The sequence below is a fragment of the Bicyclus anynana genome, chromosome 8 (genome assembly GCF_947172395.1).
Source record: "Bicyclus anynana chromosome 8, ilBicAnyn1.1, whole genome shotgun sequence".
NCBI classification, from domain to species: Eukaryota; Metazoa; Arthropoda; class Insecta; order Lepidoptera; family Nymphalidae; genus Bicyclus; species Bicyclus anynana.
The window spans coordinates 1,546,010-1,571,761 of record NC_069090.1 but is presented as its reverse complement, the minus strand read 5'-3'; the positions used below and the strand labels follow the sequence as shown (position 1 = coordinate 1,571,761).

Below are 25,752 nucleotides of genomic sequence, written 5' to 3'. Positions count from 1 at the left end.
TTAGAGTTACAGTTAAAAAAATTTGTCCATAAATCATAAAAAAAATATGAAATGTAATGTGATTTAAAAAATTTAAATACCCCTAAAGTGGTGAAATAGAATAGAAGAGAATTATACGCATAAAGATGAAATTTGATTTCAGGGAAGTATTTTATAGTTAGTATAGACATTCGCTAAGAATGGATTTTGTGAGAGGGCATAATTATAGAGGTCTTAGCAGACGAAATCGCGGGCGTCCGCTAGTTTCTTTTACAAATACAAAGAAAACTATACTATTAGTAGGTAAAACATGCCCTAGTGATAGTAAGACGCCAGCCGCGGGGCGACTAATCCGAAGAAGCAGTTCAAGTCTCAAGGGTAAACACGATGGTACAATGCACTTTCGTCCCTTGAACTCTGTGCATGTGCATTATGCACCAGCACAATACTGTGCGAAATTTGGGCAAGACACTGACGTAGATAAATCTATACTAATATTATAAAGCTGAAGAGTTTGTTTGTTCGTATGATTGAACGCGCTAATATCAAGAACTACTGATCCGATTTGAAAAATTATTTCAGTGTTTGAGAGCCTATTTATCGAAGAAGACTGTAGGCTATTATCTCCTTATTCCCACGGGAACAGGAACATGAACGGGAACAGGAACATGGGTGAAATCGTGCGGCGTCAGCTAGTCTTTAATACATGTAAATAAAATTGAAGTGTCTGTCTGTGATTTTTCCAGTTATTGTAGTTATTTATACGAAACTAAAACATACGAGTAATCAAGCTTTTTTAAAGTTTTCGTCTGTCAGTCTTTCTGTTTGTTCGGGCTAAGTTCTGGAACGGCTGAACCGATTTTAATGGGACTTTCACTTGAAGATAGAGGAGGTTATGGAGCAACATATTCTATCCCGAAAAATACATGGTTCCCGCGGGATTTGTGCAAAACAGAATTTCACGTTTACGAAGTGGCGGGCGTCCGCTAGTTGTCATACAGTTCTTGGGACCATGGTCAAAATATTTATTCATGACCATACAATTAAAACTTTGTGAATGACTTCGTGTATATTCATGACATGTAGGACTAAATTATGAACGTAGCGAACAATGATTCTGGGGTGTTTTCCTTCAAACAACCTTCTAGACTTTGGTGCGTCTCCAATAACAAAAATATTTCCCCTAAAATTGTCCGACAAGTTTACTACTTGGTGTAAAACTTCATTCTTTATCTATTCTGCAAAAATCAGCTATTTTTCTAAGGTTGTGATATTTTTCTTTTTACAAACAAAATACCCTAGAAGATAGGGTCTAAGCCAACAATTTTATACTATATCATCATCATCATCATCATCATCATCATCATATCAGCCGATGGACGTCCACTGCAGGACATAGGCCTTTTGTAGGGACTTCCTAATATCACGATACTGAGCCGCCTGCATTCAGCGAATCCCTGCGACTCGCTTGATGTCGTCAGTCCACCTGGTGGGAGGTCGACCAACACTGCGCTTACTAGGGCATATATGTTACGTAGAGCGAGCCTAAATTGCATAAAAAAGAAAAATAGACAAAATATCAACCAATGGCACAGTGAATATTCTTTTTATTCTGCCAATGGCGACGCAGTATTCACAACGAAAGAGATAGCGATATTTCCGTTTGTGCCGCTATTGGTTGACATTTATCTATTTCTCTACACGAGATTTTGTCGCATGTAGGCATACTGGTCTTCTAATGAGCCGTCAATAAAACAAGCTAATAAGTAGTAACACGAAATAAGTTTTAAAGTCAATAGTTAATGTTAATTAAACAATGATAATTAAGTAATTATAAATCAACATGTGTCCTGTTTTCACTTACCGAAGGTCATCTAGAAATTCGTTAACCGCCGTTATCATCTTGTGTTGTTTTTCTTACTGCAAACAAGAGAAATACTACATTAATAATTTTATACCAGGTTTTCCTTGCCGAAGAGAATAGACACATTAACCTCAATAGATTCTTGGTTATAAGGCCCGAGGTCATAGGTTCGATACCCCAATTTGGAAACAAGTCCTACACAGCCTTTGCTGATTAATTGGAAAGAAACAGGTATATTGGTCATATTTAAAAGATATGGCTAAGATAATTTTAAAGGATATATATATATATATATATATATATATATATATATATAATAATATTCTTGAAAAAAAAAAACATTTTTTTATAGGTTTCCCTTAACGAGGAGAATAGAGACATTAACCTCAATACTTCCACGGTTATGAGGGAGTCAACACAAGGTCTTGGGTTCGATCCCCGCCCGTTGGAACAATATTCTATCCACTCCTATAACAGTGTAATTCATAGACGTTGTATGGGCACCCCCAAGGGATCATTCAGCCGCTGAGTGTCGAATTTAACCTCTATTTGTTTGAGAATTTGACACTCAGCAGGTGAATGGTCCCCTGGGGGTGCCCCTACAACGTCTGAATACTGCTGTAAGGTCTGGAAGCTGATCGACATTTTTGGGTAGTTAACGCAAGCTCTAGCGCAGGTGGTAGTGCTGTGGTTCTCAACAAAGAGGTCCAGGGTTCGATTCCCAACTCTGATCAGTTTAGGATTAAATATTTCCTAAATTGGTCATTTCCTCATATCTGGTCTGCTGGTAGGGTTAGGCCGCCAAGCTATTTAGCGTTCCAGTACGATGCCGCGTAGAAGCCGTCAGAGGTATGGGTAGAATAAACCTGTACCTCTTCCAAGTAAGCCCACTTCCATTTTAGACTGCATGGTCACTTAACATTAGATGAGTCGCAGACAAGTTTGCCACTTGTCGTCACTGTTGAATACAACCCCAAAAATAATCGAAATTTCAAACAGGTGGTGTAAGTGTTCTACTATCAAAATCGAACAAAACCTAATTTATTCTTCACTTTCTAAACTACCTACTTAAAGAGTTAAGATAGACGGTAATTTCGACGACTGCATGCCTGTGCGTTGACGTCATCAGATAAAACGAACACTTAGTGGGTCTATTTGCACTTGTCCGCTGCAATTCGTACGAATATTGAACTCTTGGTAAAAACAATTGATACATGGATAATATAAACGTTATAAGTCTCGTGTGCATATTATTTACGATTATCTATAACTACTAATATAATATTGTTATAAAGAAGTAAAGTTTGTAAGGTTGTTGTAATTTTTAACCGACTTCAAAAAGGAGGAGGTTCTCAATTCGGTCGGTATTTTTTTTTTTTTTTATTGGATTAACTGAATAAACAAGCTAAACAAGCTTTTATTACATCGTTATTTGTCAGAGTATCTATTTTTATACCCGTATTCGCACGGGAACGGCAACAACGCGGGTGAAACGTCTGATAGTTTCATTATGATAAACAAACAATCCAGGCAATAGTGACAAATGTATATATTTACCTACAGTAGTTAATAAAAACAAAGCTAAATTGATCACGCGAGTATTCACAAACAATTTATTTCATAAACACGGCTCACGTCACATGAAAAATCACTGATGATACAACATATCAACATAATTATGTTTTAATCCAATACTTGAACATCTTAAGAATAATCTGGTGGATTGTTCATTTTCAACTGTATGTTTTTCTTAAACCTGGTTATTATAAGAATATACTTATAATCACCAGTTCGTATACACGACCTTAGGCATAGTAACGTCTGCTTCCATTTGTGTTAATAAGTTGAGTGTGAAGATTCGCTTATACGTGTCCCCGATATTCGCTAATACAAGTACATATTCTGTGTCAACCCACCACGTATGATGATCTACGGTTTAGTTGCATGTAGATGATCTAATTGTAAATAGAAAAAACTTAACATCCTCATCGTAGATGCGTAGGATGTAATGGTTATTTTACATCGTCACGCATAAAAGGAATTTTGGAAGAAACAGTTATTGAATGAAAGTTTATTAAGTCTCAGAATTCCTACCAAGAATGTTATCAAACCCTCGAGTAGCAGAGAAAAACTTCGAGCAGTTCTCGAGGCTTGTGACTCTGGGTGCAGGTTTAGGAAAACCGTTGACGAAACACATCAACATACTCCTCGGACGGACAAGAGCAGACAGAATGATCGACCGACCAAACGACTCACACATAAATTAAAATACAAATTAATTTTTCCGATTTGTCGAAATGGAAGCGTACAAGTGTGAAAGACCCCACACAATAGTGACACAGACAAGCGCCACCGTCTTACATGTGGTGGGTGTGACGTCATTACTGCGGCGACTTATTACTTGTTCGATACTGTATTGTAACAGGATGTTTTGGAAAATACAAAGCTGACTAGTCATTTCCGCTGCGAATGTCCATGTGGACTAGTCCGATGGGACCACCATGGATAGATGCACTGATCAGACCGAAACTATCAGGTGCAGGGTATGCTTCACATCCTACTAATATTATAAACGCTCAATACTTCTCAGCTCGACACAAACTGATGACGTAGAACATTCATTTTCATAGAAACTACTTTTCAACTTTGTTACAACTTCACAAACATTCTCGTAGTCGTGACTACTTTCAGTTAGAGAGTACTGGCAGATGCTCGCGACTTCGTTCGCGCGAAATTTGGTTTTTCACAAATCCCTCGGATTTTTCCGCGACGAAAAGTATAAGCCTGTGGTAATCTAGAATAAAATCAATATCCATTCTAAATTTCAGCCAAATCGCTTCATTCGCCGCAGCGCAAAGGAGGAACAAACATTTCGCCTTTATAATATTAGTGTGACGGCCTCCGTGGCGCAGTGGTATGCGCGGTAGATTTAATGACGGAGGTCCTGGGTTCGATCCCCGGCTGGGCCGATTAAAGTTTACTTAATTGGTCCAGGTCTAGCTGGTGGGAGGCTTCGGCCGTGGCTAGTTACCACCCTACCGACAAAGACGTACCGCCAAGCGATTTGGCGTTCCGGTACGATGTCGTGTAGAAACCGAAAGGAGTGTGGATTTTCATCCTCCTCCTAACAAGTTAGCCCGCTTCCATCTTAGATTACATCATCACTTACCAACAGGTGAGATTGTAGTCAAGGGCTAACTTGTAAAGAATAAAAAAAAATAATAATAATTAGTCGACAACTTAAAATTAAAGTTACGAGGGCTCCAAACACGCCTTGAAGGAGAGGGCCGTTAAAATAAACGAATAATGATGGAATTAATGATAGGGACGAATCTGACATCAGCAGTGCTCCAACATGGTGCGTGCATGCGATCACATGACCAAGTAATAATTGGCTACATTAAAAGTGGCATATAATGAGATCAATAAAGAGCAGCAATGCGGTGAAACTGACTGCACTTTCACTGATTACATGACACACTGAGAATGCAGTATATTGTCCCGGTAAAAGTGAACTGTACCTGTGTACTGAGATATGCGGCACCGACAGTTTTACGAGCTTTATTTCACTTGCCCATATAGTACGTGTAAGACAATTGTTGGAAGCTTAATTGCTTGACGTAGTCATTATCAACCCATATTCGGCTCGGGGAGCTTGAGTGAGTTTAACAAATTAGATATCACTTGGTCTCAAACAGCAAAGGAAAAACATCGCGAAGAAACCAGCATACCAGAGAATTTTCTTAATTCTCTGCGTGTGTGAAGTCTGCCAAACCGCATTGGACCAGCGTCGTGGATATTGGCCTAACCCCTCTCATTCTGCTTGACTTAAATCTAGTATATTATATACCCACTTAAGTACAATTGATACACTGGCAGTGACAATTCAATCTAAATCTATTATAAACTGTAACAGGTCAAATTTTGTACAATGGTGCTCGGGAGTATAACTCTAGGGTTATATTCTCTAAGGAAAATTAACTAAAAACGTCTAAGGAACATGTGTTCATAAATGAATATGAATAAGTTTGGGAGTAAAAAATATTTTTGTAAATAGATCTTAAATTGTGTCCTTTATATCGCATTCTTATATTATGACCAAGTCAAACTTATTCATTAATAAATATCATGAAGTAGCTTACTAGTGAAGTGAAGTGAAGTTTAAGAAGTGCAGAGTGCCAGTTGCAATGTCTCAGAAGTGAGAAAAGCAGAGAAACTAAATGAATGCAAACGAAGACCTTGTAAGCAAAGACTAGCACATAGGCGACCGATGTTATTAATATTAAATTCAACATGTCTGTCGGTCTGTCACAATGGCGCTCACGTCCATATACACGAACAATGGGAGGATGATGTTATTATTATGTTTTATGACGTAGGTTGGCTTGCGGTCGTTATAGGCGCCTAAATTACCGAATTCTTCTATTGTTTTTGACACAATTTAATTTTTAAGCTACTGTTACACATGCTTATTTCAAGCACGAAAGCATGCTACTAGTGAGCAGTTGCTACTTATTAACATATGTATCGCAACACTGCTAAAAATGAGCATGCTTATTTCGAGCTTGCTCAAGAATTTAACATTCGTGCGATTTATGAGCATGCTACTTGCTGCGCGGGTGCAAGAGGGTGTGCTTTTAGCGCGTTTGAATAGGTTTGCTTATTGAGTATGCTAGTAGATCAAGCATTGCTATTCTGTATTCCCTTCACCTTCATCTCTCCCTGTCTAACACGATACTATAGACAGAGAGCGATAGATACAAATTAGCATGTGTAATTAGAATGTTTGCTTTGAGCATGCTTATTCAGGAGAATACTTAAAAATAGCATGCTTATTGCTAGCAAATGTAAACTGATGATGAGCATGCTCGTATGGAGCATACTTAATAGCACGTGTTTAGCATGCTATTTTAGAGCATGTGTAACAGTACTTTTATTCTATACTAAGAGGCACAATTATCCGCCCACTTTAACATACTCGCGTCATATTAAAGAGGGCAGAAAATTGTGCCTCTGAGTATACTAATACAAGTGTTGTTGCAGTCCTGTTAGAACGAAATCCTTATACGGAAAAGTATACAGGGCAAAGTATAATTTTTTTATACATATTATAAGATGATTTTGTATTTACAGCGGCCTTGTGCCTCCTTTGCTTCAATGACTCCTCACCAGGGTTACCACGCTTCCGTATTAGTGCGGACATTTGTAAAACATCCGCATTTAGTCTTCGGATAGTTTCCATGGGTTGACTAATGCAATTTATTTATTACCAATATATTTTGAAAATTACTTAAAAAAACATAGTCTGTATAGTTCGTTTCTCATTAGATTTACCAGAGGGTTTTACGCGGAAAATGCTCATAGCAAAATAATTTTATTGTATTGGATTGCTATATCAGGAACTCCCGGAAGGAAATATATGTTTATATCAATTAATATTCAACAACTTATTATAGCATGTGATATGTTTTATATATTAAAACATTTTAAAGGGTACACCGATTACCCAATGAAATGTACTGAACTTGGCACCTTTTACATATACTCTTGTATGCTGTCGAAGGGTGGTCTGAGATATTTTAGGCTTTGTGCTCGTAGCCTTCCCTAACTTAAATAAGCTCATAGTTGCAGGCAATACGGAGAAAAATGGCTGTGGGCGATCACCTGTCGCTAGTAAGACCAGATGATATCGAATTATATCCTACTTTCGTTTATCAGAAAAGCATCATAGCTCCGGATGGAAGAGAATTGTGAAAACCGCAGCAAAGCCAACACAGTACTGACAAAATCTTCAATAAATAACAATAAAGACCAAAACGGCAAAAATAAGTCATAACTGGGACAGATTTCATTAACGCATGGCTACCCTACTCATTATCGTCCGAGCATAACATGCATGTGTATGGAAATATAGATTTCAAGGGCAGCTGCATACGTCGGCTGTTTTTTACAAAAAGACGGAAGGGTGTATATGTCACGGATTAAAGATTTCGAGTTTTAAAGGAGCCTTGTTGCTATAGCTGTAATATGAAGGTAATTAACTTATTACTGGCTGATGCTCACGATTTCATTCGCGTGTATTTAGGATTTTTACTATTACGCGGTAACTTATGGATTTTCCTCTTTCCTTCTTAAAATATTTAATGTACCAATGTATTCTGATAATGATATTGCAAGCTGGAAGGCGGAATTTGGCGTTTATTTCATTAAAATCTGACTGTAACCTGAATTCGCAATACATTTTGATTTTATTATGAACTCTTAGTTTTGCGGGATAGAAAGTAACGTTTGTGCTATAGTAGGAAGTTATCTATCTCTACCGAAATAATTTTTGTACTGTATGTTTGCTTCCTAAAACGAAGTTTATGAAGAGTCAACATCTCCTGAGGATGCTCCGGTTTCGGGGTGAAACGGTCGTAGAGAGTATTTTGTCGGACCTGGCTGACGTTGTTGGGTGGCTTTTCGCGGATGATAGCAATATAAATAAATTATTATCTATACATGATAAACTTCCGCAAAGTAACGCCTGCTTCTATCAAATAGTTTAGTATTTTTCAAAGATTTCCGTTTTCGTAATACATGCAGTGCAAAGTATCGATTGAACATCAAGTCCCTGTCATTTGGCTGGAAGCCCTAAACAGTGCATTAATAGCTCCTTCCTATACACTTATACGGATTGTAAGGGCTTAGCAATTTCTTGGCGCCTCACGTCATAATTCTTCGTTTAAAATAAAGGTTTCTTTAAAAAAATACCTTCCTATATTCTGTACTAGCGGGCGCCCGCGACTTCGTCCGTCCTTAGCCCTCTTTAATCCAGCCCTTACAGTAGTATCGCTGTAAAAATGGAGTAACTTGTACCGTTTTCCAAAATTTCACTTCACTGCTCGGCTGCTATTGATCGTAGCGTGATGAAAAGTATACTATAACGTGCCCAGGAGTACAAGGAATAATTGTACCAAGTTTTGTTTAAATCCGTCGAGTAGTTTTTGTTTCTACAACGAACATAAAGACAGACAGACAAAAATTTTACTGATTGCATTTTTGGCGTCAGTATCGATCACTAATCACCCGCTAATAGTTATTTTGAAAATATATTTCATGTACAGAATTGACCTCTCTACAGATTTATTATAATAAGTATAGATTACACACAAATTTCTGATTATACTAAAACGTAACTTGCTTATACTTTAAGTAAGGCTGTGAGAACTTTCACAAAGATTCCCGCGAATGTATTAACGATAGGATTATATTTTTAAACCAATTCAAAAAAGATGGTTTTGTATTTGAGCCGCGTATGTGTTATGCCAGGTTCATACGGCATTGTCCAATAAATATATTTACAGTAAGTATACGTTTTAACGAAATAATAGTGGCATATAGGAAGGTATATATACTCAGAGGCACAACTATCCGCCCTCTTTAATATTACGGGAGTATATTAAAGTGGGCAGATATTTGTGCAAAAATAACGTACACCATTTATCTATATATATAAAAATGAATTGCTGTTCGTTAGTCTCGCTAAAACTCGAAAACGGCTTAACGGATTTATCTTATCTTGGTCTTGAAATGTTCGTGGAGGTATAGGGAAGGTTTAAAAGGTGAGAAAAAATCAAATAATTTCCGAGAAAACCCTAAAAACTGCCCTTTTCTATTTCCCACACAAAAGTTTAAGAGTCAAGCGGTAGTATATAAATAAATAACTTTATTATAAAACGCATTATCATTACAGACTTTTTACGGATATTTTTTCTCGGTGACCTTACACGGATTATAAAGGCTTTGAATAACTTATTCGTTGACGCCTCATAATAATTAATTATTATTTTTTATTACGAGTAGGTACATCCATAATCTTACTTATAATAAATCTGTAGAGTAGTCAATTCTGTACATGAAAATATGTATTTCCAAAATAACTATCGATCGATACTGATACCATAAGTGCAATCAGTAAAATTTTTGTTTGTCTATCTCTCCATATGTTCGTAATAGAAACAAAAATCGACGGATTTTAACGAAACTTGGTACAATTATTCTTTATACTCCTGGGCAGGATATAGTATACTTTTCATCACGCTACAATCAATAGGAGCAGAGCAGTGATGGAAAATGTTGGAAAAACGGGAGAAGTTAGGTACTCCAATTTTACAGCGATACTACTGTAAAGACTGGATTAAAGAGGTCTAAGGGCGGACGAAGTTGCGGGCATCCGCTAGTAATGCTATAAATGGGAAAGTACGTACATAAGTAATGTTTGTCTGTTACCTTTTAACGGCTGAAACGATTATGATGATTTTTGATTGAAAGATTAAATAAAAAGTGAATGTTTGTACTAGTTCTTTAACTTACAAGTTTTGAAAATTGATGAATACGAGTAAATCATCAAATTTTAAAAATTGTTTAAAATATACGTGGCTAGTAGTGAGACCGCCCTATCGACAAACTTAGAGGAATTAGATATGGAGATGCATCGGACCCAAATTCTGCAACAAAATTGTCTGTCGTTTCTTAAGGGGAACGAGGTAAACTCTAATCGAAAATATTGAACACCAATAAATACATTCCGTGACCTTACACACAACTATAAATTTCATTCGCTGTGGACTGTACGAGTGGACTGTATCGTTAGTCTGTATAAAAATTACGTGTGTGTATTACACACACGTAATTTTTATACAGACTAACGATACAGTCCACTCGTTACACAGAATATTTGATTACTATCGATATTTTCCTGTTCCGTCAGAAAATCGATTCTTTTTAATTTTTAAATATTGTTTTTATTACAAATTTGATATAATTAAGTTAGAAATACAAATGAAGCGTAACTTCATGTATTTATGCCATTCAAGTACACAAACCGACATTTTTAGGGCATGTTTACACGACGAAAACTATTACAAAAATGAAACATCGATTCTATAGAAACAGTTTTTATAATCGCGTTAGATCATTGATTCTTGACCTTTGACAGAGGGGTATCATCTAGCGAGTCAGGTCCTTTAGTAATTGGTCCGAGACCCCAAAGCGATTAAGCTTAACACCGCGTAGAAACCGACATATGTATGTACCCATACCACAGAAAACATATGTATGGTACATACCTCTTTCAAAATAAGCTCGATTGCGTCTTATGCTACCCACAAACTGCTATGCTAGTCAATTATTCTCACGTTTCTGTAGCACCCACGACTATAATTGATCGTGTGTTGGTCACTGCACACATGAGTTGTATAGTATGCCGCGTGGATACTGCCGTTTGCTTTTCAGAAACGTGAGAATAATTGACCGTCAATGGCGACCTTAATGACTAAATTCCAGAGTAAAAATTTGCTTGGAAGAAAAAGGCCGATAACTTATTTAAGTAAAAGTAAACAAAGTGAACATTTAAATGGTCTTATCACGAGTGTACAATGTACAGTGAGTCAGGAGTCGAGGCGTAGGTAACTTCGATACGAATGATTTGTTATGCACATTATGTTGACTTATCATAATATTATGTACGAGTGGATGGACTAAAAGCAACCGTTTAAACATTTCGTTATAGTATAAATTCTACAAATAATATTAATTATGAACATTTTTTTGACGTGACAATGTCTTATAATTCGATGAATCCAGATGCAAACTCGAAAAAAGATGACGACATGCGTCGTTCCCTCGCTCTAGGGTTGCCAACTTTTATTACAAGAAATAAAGTATATCTCGCTCTTTCTTTTGAAAAATGCTACCATTCCATCAATATTTTCTGACGTTGTCACGTTCAACTATCGTCAGTAAACCGACTTTTCAGACAACCTATTTTTTAATTAAGTGTCGGCAAAAGCTTAAAAAATATCTATCTATACAAATATTATGAAGCTGAAGAGTTCGTTTGCTTGTTTGTTTGAACGAGCTAATCTCCGGAACTACTAGTCCGGAGAAAAATTATTTCAGTGTTAGATAGCCAATTTATCGAGGAAGGCTATAGGCTATTTTATCTTTGTATTCCTACGGGAACGGGAACCACGCGAGTGAAACTGCGCGGCGTCAGCTAGTAAATGATAAAATTTAATTTTCAGTTTATCGCATATTTGCTTCAATAACGTAATACCTAAAGTGACTATTTTAACGTGACATTCTGTGTGCCTAGTGGGAGTTTTCAATATTGTCATACTGTTACTATCGCGCTAACGTAAACGCGAATTTATATGGAATTGAAACAGTGGTGCAGTAGTAGCACTAGATAGATAGATGGCGCTGTTTCAATTCCATAGGAATTTGCGTTTACGTCGACGCGATAGTAACAGTATCAAAATACCACTAGGCCCTCTGTCCACCTACCTTTTGAGCTACAGAAAGCAAAGGCGATTGCTTTGTGATGAATTCGTCATTCAAAGTCATTAAGAGCACGCAACGCGTCGGTACGATATGGATAAAATTCGAAGCGCGAACGAGACGCCGAATTATGACTTTCACGTGAGTGAAAAGCACGGAGCGATTGACGCGCGACGCAAATTTTATGACGTGAGCGCCAAAACCATTTTTACCTAATTGCAAGTAAATTAAACAACATAACGAAAAACAAAATGGCCATGTTCAAGATATATTATACCTAATTTTCTATACAAAACAAAAATTTAAGAAAATAACTCTGCTTTTCCTGAGATTGAAAGCAAAATGTAAGCAAAACATGTATTTTTCAAAAAAATAAACTATCGAGAAAAGTTTTACAAATGTGTATTTTGTATAGTCATAACGAAGCTAACACTTTGAAATATCATTTACCCAAATATCAGGCTCCTAACTTTTCCAGAATCTGAGATCCAGAACCATTTGTAACCACCAAATTACATATTGCACACTCTTGATTTTATTTTGGCCGGTGCTAAACGTGGTGTTAGACCAAAAGTCCATTTTGGAATTATTTAATTAAATAGGTATCAAATATCATCTGAGTCATCACTTACCATCAAACGATATTTCTGTAAACCGCGAACCTGTCATCGATAAATAAATAAATCAGCATAAAGCACATCCGACGCTTGCTGACTAAGAATTTACGCAAGAAATCACTAATATTCATGCGTGTAGTATTTTATGAGTCACGAACTGAATTTTTAGTAGGCGTTTCCTTTTGTCTTAGTATATAGTTAGTTATAGCGTTCGCCCTCGGCTTGGCTTGCATCTTGTGATAAATGATGAATGATCAAATCAATTAATCAATCAATCAATCAAATCATTTATTTATTCTAGAATGTGGTACATGTGATGTTGTATATAGAGATATATAAAGAGGTAAGACTTGATTTTACTTCTGTTTGTTTGTGCCTGATTAAATTCAAAAACTATTCAATCATTAACTGTATTATATAATGGAAGATACCACACAGGTTTACCCGCGTAGTTTTGATTCCTGTGGGAGTAATATATAAATAACAAAAATAAAATTAAAAAAGTTTTTTATTTCCTAAATAAATTTAAGAATATGGTACGTTATTTTAAATAATCAAAAGATTTTTTTGTTAAACAAAGAAAGAAAAATATTTACAATGTACCATTTATAACATACTAGCGGACGCCCGCGACTTCGTCCGCGTGAAACTCGATGTAAACTTTCAACTTCCCCTACCCAACTCTACCCCTACCCTAACCCTACCCTACCCCTACCCTACCCCCTACCCTACCCGACCCAACTCCACCCCTACCCTGCCCCTACCCTGCCCCTACCCTACCCCTACCCTACACCTACCCCTACCCTATCCCTACCATACCCATACCCTACCCCTACCCTACCCTACCCCTTCCCTACCCCTTCCCTACCCCTACCTTTTCCTGATTTTTTTTTGCTCTAAACCTCACGGAGCCCGAGACCTTTCCAACGAATGCAAAACCGTGGAAATCGGTTCGTGCGTTCTGGAGTTATAGCGTCAGGAAGGAAAACCCAACTTATTTTTATATAACAAATATTTATACTATTAGGAACCCCTCTCGTGGGAATACGGGGATAAATTAGGCCTTTGTTCATCAAGGATAAAGTAGGATTCTAATGGTAAAATGGTTAATCGTTGCATTGTTTGTTTTCTTTTAAAATTCCACCACCACCACCTCCCATATATTTTTACCAGCAACTTTGTAACTACAGAGTAGTCACAAGTTTTATATTAATTTAGAAACCTCGATAAGTGTATTAAGTAAATAAAAATTTTAATGAAAAAAATTCAACCGACTTCCAAGTCAAAAAATAACTTTAACTAAAAAGCAAAAAATAACATCCTACCTATGTGCTACCTTCTGATCAGTTTGAAGGCGGTGCCAAGCCAGTGATGTTTTAATTAAACACGTTTTAACTACAAAATTTCTGTGGTTCTTTCAGAAACAGCTTTAATTAAAACACGACACTGGCTTGGCACCGCCTTCAAACTGATCAGAAGGTAGCACATAGGTAGGATGTTATTTTTTGCTTTTTAGTTAAAGTTATTTTTTGACTTGGAAGTCGGTTGAATTTTTTTCATTAAAATTTTTATTTTTTTATTTTTAGTGTTAGCATACCTACTGCGTCTGTACAGTCACAACCTATCTAAGTGGAAAGTTCTTATCAATACAAAATTATCAAGTCCAAACACAAGGTAGCTACTGTGAGCCGTCGAGGAGTTCTCTTCACTGTGCGTCGTCTTCATCACCAGACCCTTAATACAGTCACAATCCATCTAGGTGGAAAGTTCTCATCAATACAAATTTATCAAGTCCAAACACAAGGTAGCTACTGTGAACCGTCGAGGAGTTCTCTTCACTGTCCCTCGTCTTCATCACCAGACTCTTAATACAGTCACAATCCATCTAGGTGGAAAGTTCTCATCAACACAAATTTATCAAGTCCAAACACAAGGTAGCTACTGTGAACCGTCGAGGAGTTCTCTTCACTGTCCCTCGTCTTCATCACCAGACCCTTAATACAGTCACAATCCATCTAGGTGGAAAGTTCTCATCAGTACAAATTTATCAAGTCCAAACACGAGGTAGCTACTGCGAACCGTCGAGGATTTCTCTTCACTGTCCCTCGTCTTCATCACCAGACCCTTAATACAGTCACAACCCATATAGGTGGAAAGTACTCATCAATACAAATTAATCAAGCCCAAACAAAAGGTGACTGCTGTAAATCGTTGACGAGTTCCATCGTCTGTGTTTCGGCTCCATCATCAGACCAACTCCAAACCTTCATAAAGTTGTAGTAGTTTAAAATACCTTATGGAAACACTAACAAACGCACTAGCCGTCTCTATAACTTTCGAAAGTTCCCCTCTATTTCTCCAGGATGCCATCATCAGATCCTGACATGAAAAAAATGGGACCACTCTGGAAGTAAACCCTTCAAAATAAAAAAAGAATTTTCAAAATCGGTCCATAATTGACGGAATTATCGCTGGACATACATAAAAAAAAAAAAAAACATACATACAGCCGAACGTAGAACCTCCTCCTTTTTGGAAGTCGGTTAATTATGGTACACTTCAGCTTGTTTCTTATTTTAACGGTTTAAGGGTAATTCAAGTTAGTATCTTTTAAAAAATCAGAAAAAAAAATAACATGGTCACCCTAAGGATTTTTGGAAAACCATTCAAATTAGTTTTAGATAATTAGGTGGTGTATCCACCATTTGCGTATTATCCATTAATTGCGGGACATCCAGACACTGGAAGACGTTCATGTTCATCACACACATTTTACACTTGTTGTTGTGGGAATCGAACTCACTGACTTGGATGCAGAACACTAGCCACTGCGCTACTCGGTCATCAGAAGAATCCACTGCACGCAACTAATTAGACAATAGGCAACATTTGAATAGACTTTTTTTTTTTTTTTTTTTTTTTTTTTTTTTTTTTTTTTTTTTTTTTTTTTTATCGTGGGGAAATCCTCATGGATACCTTCTCGCCACGGGGAGGCAAGAAGGTTATGTCGGACTTCAACCGACTAAAACCCCACGGTGTTCCGACTCACCGCCTGATGACTGAGCCGCGGGAACATTTCATAAACTACCGCAACTCAGCCAGCGGCACTCGTAATCAAGCTCTCCTGTTGTGTCATTCAAATCGCTTCGGGAACACTAAAAACGTCCACAACTCGAGGATTTATATCCAGCGGGCGACAGATTCCCCGTATCTGTCACCCGGACGTCCTCGTCAAGGAGGCAAATGACGGTCGTGAGCGAGCCGCCTTCATCCTGCTCTTCTACGGCGGATAGGATGACACGCCAAGTCAACCTCTCTTAACCTTTCCGCCGCCTCCTTCTGTGACATTACAATTTCACAGAATGAGGCTACAGCTTCCCAGGATTTGTCATTATTTGTCATGGCTTTTATGACGCCTGACAGAGATAAATCTTGACCGATTACAGCCACGAGTGCCTCGCGTGGCTCTATCCAATTGGGACATTCAGCCAGAGTATGCTGTGCGGTATCAGAGGCACAGCCACACTCATGACACTCCTCGGTAGGCTCTCTACCGGCCACCCTCCACAGGTATCTACCGAAGCAGCCGTGCCCCGAAAGAACCTGTGTAAGGTGGAAGGTGACAATTCCGTGCCTTCTTTGTACCCACTGTTGGAGTACAGGTCGAATAGCGTAATAGCACTTGGCGACATTAACCTTTCTTGCCACTGCTGAATAATTTTGGCGTGCGCTGTGCGCCTCCAATTGGTAACTGTTTGCGGGGAAACGTGTTCACCTCGTGATCGGGCATCCACCCTGAGAAGGTGTATCGACGCCAACGCACCTGCATCCAGATCCCACGGTGGCGTGCCAGCCAAAACGCAGGCAGCCTCGTAAGAAAACATTTGAATAGACTACGCTAACTCTTTACCCACCAATGACCCATCAACTTTTCCCACACTGTCAATGGGATTCTGTTCTTACCTTTTCCCATCATCGTGTGAACTATGGACTGTTAACCTTCGATTATTCATTAATTATTATTTAACGATCGATGAAGCACTCTTAAATTAAGCAGCGACTGTCGCCTTAACATTTTCCAGGGAATGCACTATTTTAACCAACATAGAAAACAGAGTATTTGGAATTTACGAAATGAAGAGAACAAACATGAAATATAATGTTTGTACCCTTCGTTTATTGACCGTATTTTAATTGGTTCAGCAGGAAGATATGTTGGTTTTTTAACTCGAAATAACTGATGGATGTCATCTAAGTAAACGAAATGGGGTATTTTTGCTTTCTATGTTTTTGATAGTGGCATTTTTGGTCAACAGAATAGTCAAACTTTTACCAGCTTCATCATCATCCAAAGCTGGAAGGTATGAGAGAAAAATTTAGATATTTTGTAGAAACTTCTTAGCAGGACAAAACAATTTGGGACAAATTAAAAACAGTAAAATATAAAAAAAAAATTCGACCGAATTCGAGGTTACACTAAAAAGCGAAAAATTACTAAAACAGATGTGACTTTTATCTCGAAATACTTTCCATCAATAAAACACAGATAAGACTCTGCATTCGCAATCAACAAATAACTTTTACTAGTATAATAAAAAAGAAATTATGTCTAATGCTTACAGCTTACCCTATTCAAGTCTTTGTGCACCCCACGGACTATTAATGTAGGTCATTGTGACCTTGAGATCCCAGCAGTGGGCTATTGGGCTACCTCAACAATTAATTAAACGTAATGAGTCTACCTTTCAGTGAGGAAGTAAAAGTAGTTGGTATCTAAAAAACACCTATCGCTAAAGGAAAGTCGACAGAGCGACGAAAAACTCCCAAGGTTTCACGAACACTTACATTGTAATTGTATTAATGATTAATTTACCGCCTGCGAATTCGTACGCTCACAACGTCGAACACAGTGGCGTGCACAAGGATTTTAATAGGGTATGCATTAGGTATACATACAATTTCTTTTTTCGTCCTTTTTTATTCTTTACAAGTTAGCCCTTGAGTAGAATCTCACCTGATGGTAAAAGTTGATGCAATCTAAGATGGAAGCGGGCCAACTTGTTAGGAGGAGGATGAAAATCCACACCCCTTTCGGTTTCTACACGACATTGTGCCAGAACGCTAAATCAGTTGGCGGTACGTCTTTGCCGGTAGGGTGGTAACGTAACCACGGCCGAAGCCTCCCACCAGCCAGACCTGGACTAATTCAGAAAATCTCAATCGGCCCAGCCGGGGATCGAACGCAGGACCTCCGTCTTGTAAATCCACCGCATTCCACTGCGCCACGGAGGCCGTCATACAAATTATACAAAATAAAAATTTTCTTCTGCAATTCTGTAAGCCCAGCAAGCGACCAATGACGTATCTCATAAAGAGAAATAGACAAATGTTAACCAATAGCGGCGCAACCAGAAATCTACAGGTTTATAATATAATCTTTAGGATTAGCAGTGCATTTCGGCTCTATGAAGTGCACGCGAATTTAATCGAATTTATCTTGTCGAACTTCGAAAACTATTTTGTCGACTGTCGGCTCCTTTAGTTTATATTTGAAAATATCTATTTTTACAAGCATCTGAAATAACCAAATACCCGATTAATAAATCTAGATTATTTATTGTTACTCTTAAAATATTTAATTGAAATTTTTAAGTACGCAAATAATATGCTAGATTGCCTCAAGGATACTTCTTGCACCAAAAAAATCCTCACTTTGGAGACAGGGGTTGATATTACCCCACCCCTCTTCCCAGATTGAGCCCTGAGTTCTCCAATTCCGTGTAAGGTAGTATAGGAGAGAAACAGGACAAGTTTTAAGCGCAAATACCTGTACTATAGCCTTTCTTGATGAGTACGGTTTACCAACAAAGAAATTAGAAATGAAGGTAGAAAACACATGTCATTTCATAACTTATTTATTTTAAATTATGTATGGTTTGTTTATAAAAGGTTATATAAAATATGTAAACCACATCTAATTGTTTTAAGCTTATTAGTCAAATTTATTTTCATTAATTTAAGGACAAGTTAGTTATAATTATTATTAGGTGTGAAACGACCAGTGATTTATACCCTCATTTTTAAATTGTTTGTTTATAAACAGTACTTATCAAGAAAGGCTGTAGTATAGCCAAAAATGTCTACCAGCTCTCGGATAATTACGCAAGCAATATTATAAGCTCACGTCTTTATCATATACTGCATGACTACTGCAGTGTTCCAGACTTCCAGTGTGTGCCAAAGTCGGGATATTGCTCGCATATACCTATATAGAGCTTGCATCTCGAGAGTAATAGTTGAAATTGTTGTGACCACAGACTTGATTTTAAATTTTTGCCCTGTGCTATATTTTATCGGGTGAACCGTGGATCGTCGGCTAGTGTTTACTATTTGTAAAACACTTTTTTTGATTGATTGTAGTTTGTTTTGTTTAATTAATTTACCTGGGTAGGTACGTTAATAAATTAAAAATCCATTAACGTACCCAGAAAACAAAAGGGAAAAATAACATTATAATATTTTCCATCTATTGATCATTTTGAAAGAGGTGCTTAATTATTTTCCAATCAAAATCAGACTACTCAGTAAAAAGAACACGTGTTCATACATAAAAAAATATATACGTCCAATTGTTAACCTTCTTGTTGTTTTTCGTCGGTTGAAAATACGGTCCAGCCCTTTTAAAGATTAGTCCGAACAAAATGACAGACTCAAAAACAATTTGCATCTTGTAAATGATTATTGAGAAAACACAATTATTTTGAAATTACAGATGATTTCAATATTTATATTTATTTATGGGTATGTATAGTTTTAACGATAACTGTGTTGTTGTAGATTAGTAATGGTAATGAGAACAGCTAACAAGAACAGAGTCCAAAATGTGTTTTGACATTAACTAATTGATGTTTGCATTGTCGTAACTTATATACACCCGAATGAAGGCAATTCTTTTTGAGTTCCTGTTCTTAGTATTTTCCCGTTGGAATGCATGTACAGAGCCGTGATAGCCCAGTGGAAATGACCTCTGCCTCAGATTCGTGTCTCAAACGGTGAAGGAAAAACATTGTGAGGAAACCTGCATCCCTGAGAATTTTCTTAATTCTCTACGTGTGTGAAGTCTGCCAATCCACATTGGGCCAGCGTGGTGGACTATTGGCCTAACCCCTCTAATTCTGAGAGGAGCCTTGTGCTCAGCAATGAGATGATTATGGGTTGATAATAATGATGATGATGATACATGTACAGAATAGCCTATGTCACTCCCTGATAATGTAGCTTTCCATTGGTGAAGGAATTGAAAACAGAGCATATCAGACTACAAGCCCTTGAACAAAAATTACATGTGAAATGAACCAACATGAATAACGCTTAGAAGGCTGTTACTATATCAGAAAATAGCTCTGAGCACTATGCCGTCATTTCTGAGCGGTACAGGTGAGTACGCGAGTGTAATGTAGTAATTTTTGTTCAAGGGATTGTAGTATATATTGAATGCAAACAAACAAATAATCAAATCGCTCAAGTTTTAGGGTGACTACAACGCGAACAGCACTGAACCGATTATAATCCTATAAGAAAGATGCAGACAAAAATGACCTTATTTATTTACCAATATCCTTATAGACGCGCTCACGATAAACAAGCGAAATTATGGACAAAAACTAGTGCAAGTGCACGCACAAACAACTTGTACCAATTATCAGCTATATTAAGCAATGTCGTATTAAAGTAAGTTTTTGTGCAGTACGATATTCTACCTATTTATTAATTCTTTATGTGTACTATAGTCAAAGAGTCAATGACTATTTTTATGAAAGAAATAGGTATTTAAATTCAATACTATGCATGCAGCATGCACTTAATGCTTATTTTTACATATTTTTATGACCTTATTACTTACACGCGGTTTTACTCACAAACTTCCCATTCCCGTTAATAATTTTTATTCGTAGTTCAATACATAAGCCTGCGACCACTTATTGGAGAAGTGCAGAATTGGATTTGCGACCATTTATTAGAGTAGTGCAGACTTGGATTTGCGACCATTTATTGGAGTAGTAAAGACTTAGATTTGCGATCACTTATTGGAGTAGTGCACACTTGGATTTGCGACCACTTATTGGAGTAGTGCAGACTTGGTTTGATCAAACTCCTGAGATTGACGTTTTAAATTTAGGAGGACATCGTTTAATCAGATGCTGGTGATGACTGAGTACCAGGTCGGTTTTAGACAGAGACGGCTAATCAAATAGAGCATAGCGTGTATAGTATGCAAACATAACATTTTTCTGGCCATGTTACTCGTAGGATAAAATTACTTGTGTCAATTCTTCTGTTGTAAGATAAAAACAAATTTAGTATATTTTATACAGTTCTAAAAAAATATATTTTTATACTACTTATCCCACATTTTTTTTTAAAGGAACCTAGGTACAAATGCTGTGAACAAATCGTGCATCATACTCCGAGACTATATTCTTTATAAATGAGTTTTTAAGCTGCAAGGTCGACCGCATGAACGTAATTTATTGGACGGTTAAAATGTGTGATAAGTTTCAAGTATACCTAGTTGTACAGTTTTACAAGTCGCAAACGAAGAAACTCAAAGGTTACTCGCCATGTCATATTTATTTCTGCTGCGAAACAGCATAGCTGTTTCTGCCATATTAATTTCATTCATTCAAAATCCTAAAATCGCGATTAACAATATGTGTGTGGGTTCGTTCTGACGACCTTTGGCTTTTAATAAAAACTTCTTTTTTTTTGGACCCGGTCAAATTGCGCTTTGACTTAAGTGTACTTCTTTTGTAGCCCTATCCTACCCTTAATCCCACCCTACACCTACCCTACTGCTACTCTATTCTTATCTCTACCTCATCCTACCACTACCCTACCTTGAAGTCACTCAATTGGTTTGCCTTCCCGGAACCTTTCCACTAACAGTAAGTATTATTACGAATCGTTTGTACGGGGGTATAAAAAAGTTTTTGTTTATTCGAAGATTTTTTTTAAATTTTCTCTCTGTAATTCGAATATTCTAAAAAAAGAATTAGCAAAATCGGTTCAGCCGTTTTCAGATTTGCGCTTAGGAACACATTCAACATTATAGATTAGATGCTAATATTATTAGTCCTGATTAGTACACTACCAGCAGGATACAGCAGCTAACCGGGATGAAACGTATGCCCGGTAACCAACTGTATTAAAATCCGTTGAATACGAATAGTTTACGAAGATCTGATCGAACATAAAGCGGGAGCAAATTCATTTTATACCATGTAATGATTATAAGTAATGACGAAGGTATTAAGGACATCACAGGCTTAATTCAAAGATTTCGTGTCACAGAGAAACGTTACATTTTGCCTGTTTGAAATAACGATCGGGGAAAGTAGGCCGATTTGGGTTGGTACTCGTATGTACTTACATATTTTATGAATGTTTTGTTTTAAGTCAACTGATTATAAAGGGTCCACTTGTAAATAGGGGCCAAGGGTCGGCGTCGAGAGTGGGCTTTTCGCATGTTTGATGGAAGGTTTTGTTATAAATATTATATTAGTGGACGAAAATAGAGGGTTGGTCACTGGTGCGTAAGGGTCAAATTAGCCGCATCGTTTATAATAAGTTAAAGTCGAAAGTTTTTTTTTTTTTCGAGAATGATATTTTAGATATTATATTCAATATTCCCTTTTCCTTTCGTCGTTATCCACCCATATTCGGCTGCTGAGCTCGAGTCTCCTCTCAAAATGAGAGGGGTTAGATCAATAGTCCACCACGCTGGCCCAATGCGGATTGGCAGACTTCACACACGCAGAGAATTGAGAAGATTCTCTGGTATACAGGCTTCCTCACGATGTTTTCTTTCACCGTTTGAGACATGTGATATTTAATTTCTTAAAATGCACATAACTGAAAAGTTGGAGGTGCATGCCACGGACTGGATTAGAACCCACACCCTCTGGAATCGGAGGCAGAGGTCATATCCACTGGGCTATCACGCCTTCCCTTTCAATTAGTCGGGAAACTGAAAAGATTGTTAGAATTGGGAACGAGTCCAGCGGAAAGGAACCCACGACCTCTCGGTATTGGTTGGTATGATCGGATTTCGTCTTCAAATTTCCATAAAATTTTCAGATCGCAAGTTTTCAGTAAAAAATGTGCAGATACATACAAACTCACTTTCACATTCATAAGTATGTGTTTATGTAGTTATCTTTCAATCCAAAGATATTTAACACTAGCTGACGTCACGCGGTTTCGCCCGCGTGGTTCCAGTTTCTGTAGGAATACAGGGATATACCTAATATAGCCTTCCTCGATAAATGGGCTACCTAACACTCAAAGAATTTTTCAAATCGGACCAGTAATTCCTGAGATTAGCGCGTTCAAACAAACAAACTCTTCAGCTTTAAAATATTACTATAGATACAATGTAGTTTATGGTAGTGATAAATTAATTATTAAACATTGTGAATGTCACAGCAGAGGGACGAAAGTTTAGGCAATGAGATGTTCAATAATTCACTTAAGTCCTGGGTACCAACTACCAAACAAGCTTCAAGCTTGTTATAAATATCTCAATTATGATAAGTGAATGTGCTTGCGTGGGTACATTAAACTTAATTGGCGCAGAATGACGCTATTAATTTATATTATAGTATAACTTATATTGACAGCGAGTGAAAGTATTATGTTTTAATTATGTAAGGTGTTAAGCATGAGAAATTGAGTGCATATTTCATTTCATGCAGTTTTTGTTCATGTGGAATTGGCAAGGTTTAACATAAACATGATATTAAAATAAAAGAATTCAAACCTGGGAGTTTTCATTGAAAACACAATGCATCATGGGCTATTCCACTTTCATAGTCCAATTGGACAAAGTTGCAGGTGTTTGCTAGGTGGATTATAAATTGAATATGTTATACCTGAAAATCTACACTAATATTATAAAGAGGCAAAGTTTGTAATGGGTAATTTCTGTACTGGTTCAGTACACCCAGATATTACCTTATCACTAAGCCCTTATTTGGGATTGGATTGATTCTGGAAATAATTTTAACACTAAGCCCTTATTTGGGAGTGCCTTAGGCTACATTTTATCCCAGTAATCTCACAGGAATAGCCCAGCGGATGTGATCTCTGACTTCGATTTTAGAGTGTAGATCCGAATCCAATCCAGAGCATGCACCTCCAACTTTTCAGTTATGTGTATGTTAAGAAATAAATATCACTTGTCTCATACGGTGCAGGAAAAACATTGTGAAGAAACCTGCATACCTGAAAATTTACTTAATTCTCTATGTGTGTGAAATCTACCAATCTGCATTGGGCCAGTGTGGTGGACCAAGGCATGGAAAACATAATGTACAAGGCCTAACTCCTCTCATTCTGATAGGAGACTTGAGCTCAATCGTAAGCCGAATATGGGTTGTTTAGTATATATTATATAAATTTAATTTGTATGTATTTAATAACAATATTATTAAGTTCATACAGACATTAAGGATATTTGCACGTAACAAAGCTATAAATAACAAAATAAATGTTTGCATTGAGAGATAATTTTGAAACTATTTAACATCATGTTATATAAACTGGTTTTGTGGTTTACATTAATAATATTATATTACATATATTATTTTTGAGTTAATTTATCATGCAATGGTTATATATAACATTATCCTTCCTGTTCTAAATACTTAAGTAATTAAGTTTTATTTATCCACATTAAATTAATTCTATAATTTAAATACTATTGAAGTATATTCTTCCTAACTTACTGAAACTGGAGGATTTGTTTCTCAGATTTAGATTGGTTACATACAATGATGATATTTTTAAAAAACACATTTCAATTATATTTATTATATAGAAGAAGGTAGGTCCTCACTTCCTATGAGCATATCATTAAGCAAAATTTATGGAGATTTCTTTACAATAATTTTGCACATTTAGGAAATTAAATGAAGGGTTTTAGGATATACTTGGCGCCTATGGGGCACATATTTGCTAAGAATAAGTATAAAATTTCCAAGTTTCTAAGAGAATATCTACTTGATCAGAATTTAAAGATGAATCACGCAAACTGCAAAGATAAGTAGCTGAAAACAGGGTTTCAGCTACTTTAGCAATTTTTTCAGTATGATAATTAATTATAATAACAGTCTGGCCACTAAATATGAGATCCTTTGAATTAATCAAAATTGAATCTATTTTTCTCATGTACATAATTGAAGAAAATTGATTTTTGCAGCAACTTTTGTCTTTTTTTCACACTGCAAATAAAACGCGCAAGTTTAATTTGGATGAATAAATAAATATGATTAAAGGAGTGGCTTAATTATTATATTTATTTACTTTACATTACACGGTGTTGCTGTTAAATGTGATATACTCTAGAATTTATTAAATCATTTATTTATTGAAATTTTATTTTTATTAAAAACATCGACACGAAAAATAATACGGGTAGATTTTTTAATCGAAGGTAATGATAATTTAGGCTGAACGACCGTCTGTTGTAGGTAAAATAGGATAATATGACTAAATAATGCGGACGGAGTGCATTAAAAAGTCGAAAAACAAAACCCATAGCAAACCTGTTTGCAAAAATATTGCGAATCCTCGAGACCGGGCCGGCCAAAGCGACTTTTTTTTACACAAAACACTTAGAACAGCACACGTAACGCCTTCCGACACGTAAATTATGTATAAAAGAATAATACAATGTGACACTCACCTGGTGGTTTCAATGACACAATTATTTATCCGTAATTTATTTCACTTGGGCACGAAAATAAAAATTCGCAGCACACTCGTGACCAGCGGGCATTAACACTCGCAAGTCGCAATGCCGCCAACATGACACAATGACGTAATCATTAATCGTGTATGTTGGAAGCAATGCTTTAGGTGTTGCTTGTTAATAAAAGTAGTTTTCTACCATTTTGTTTTAATATTTTT

The 25,752-nt window shown here is 36.8% G+C and overlaps 1 protein-coding gene across 2 annotated transcripts in view; it reads right to left on the bottom strand.

Annotated features, from left to right (window-relative positions):
• Positions 1 to 25,673, bottom strand: part of LOC112047609 (juvenile hormone esterase) — a 41,665-nt gene extending 15,992 nt beyond the window's left edge. Inside the window, exons 1-2 of one of the 2 annotated variants that reach the window (XM_052882838.1) lie at positions 25,529 to 25,673; positions 1,844 to 1,899 (exon numbers count right to left, since the gene is read on the bottom strand). In XM_052882838.1, the coding sequence (XP_052738798.1) occupies positions 1,844 to 1,881 (38 nt within the window). In that variant the 5' untranslated portion in view covers positions 1,882 to 1,899; positions 25,529 to 25,673. Of the gene's footprint in view, positions 1 to 1,843; positions 1,900 to 25,388; positions 25,461 to 25,528 lie in introns of those variants that run through there. The other variant, XM_052882839.1, reaches the window with a different exon arrangement.
• Between the last annotated feature and the right edge of the window lie 79 nt (positions 25,674 to 25,752).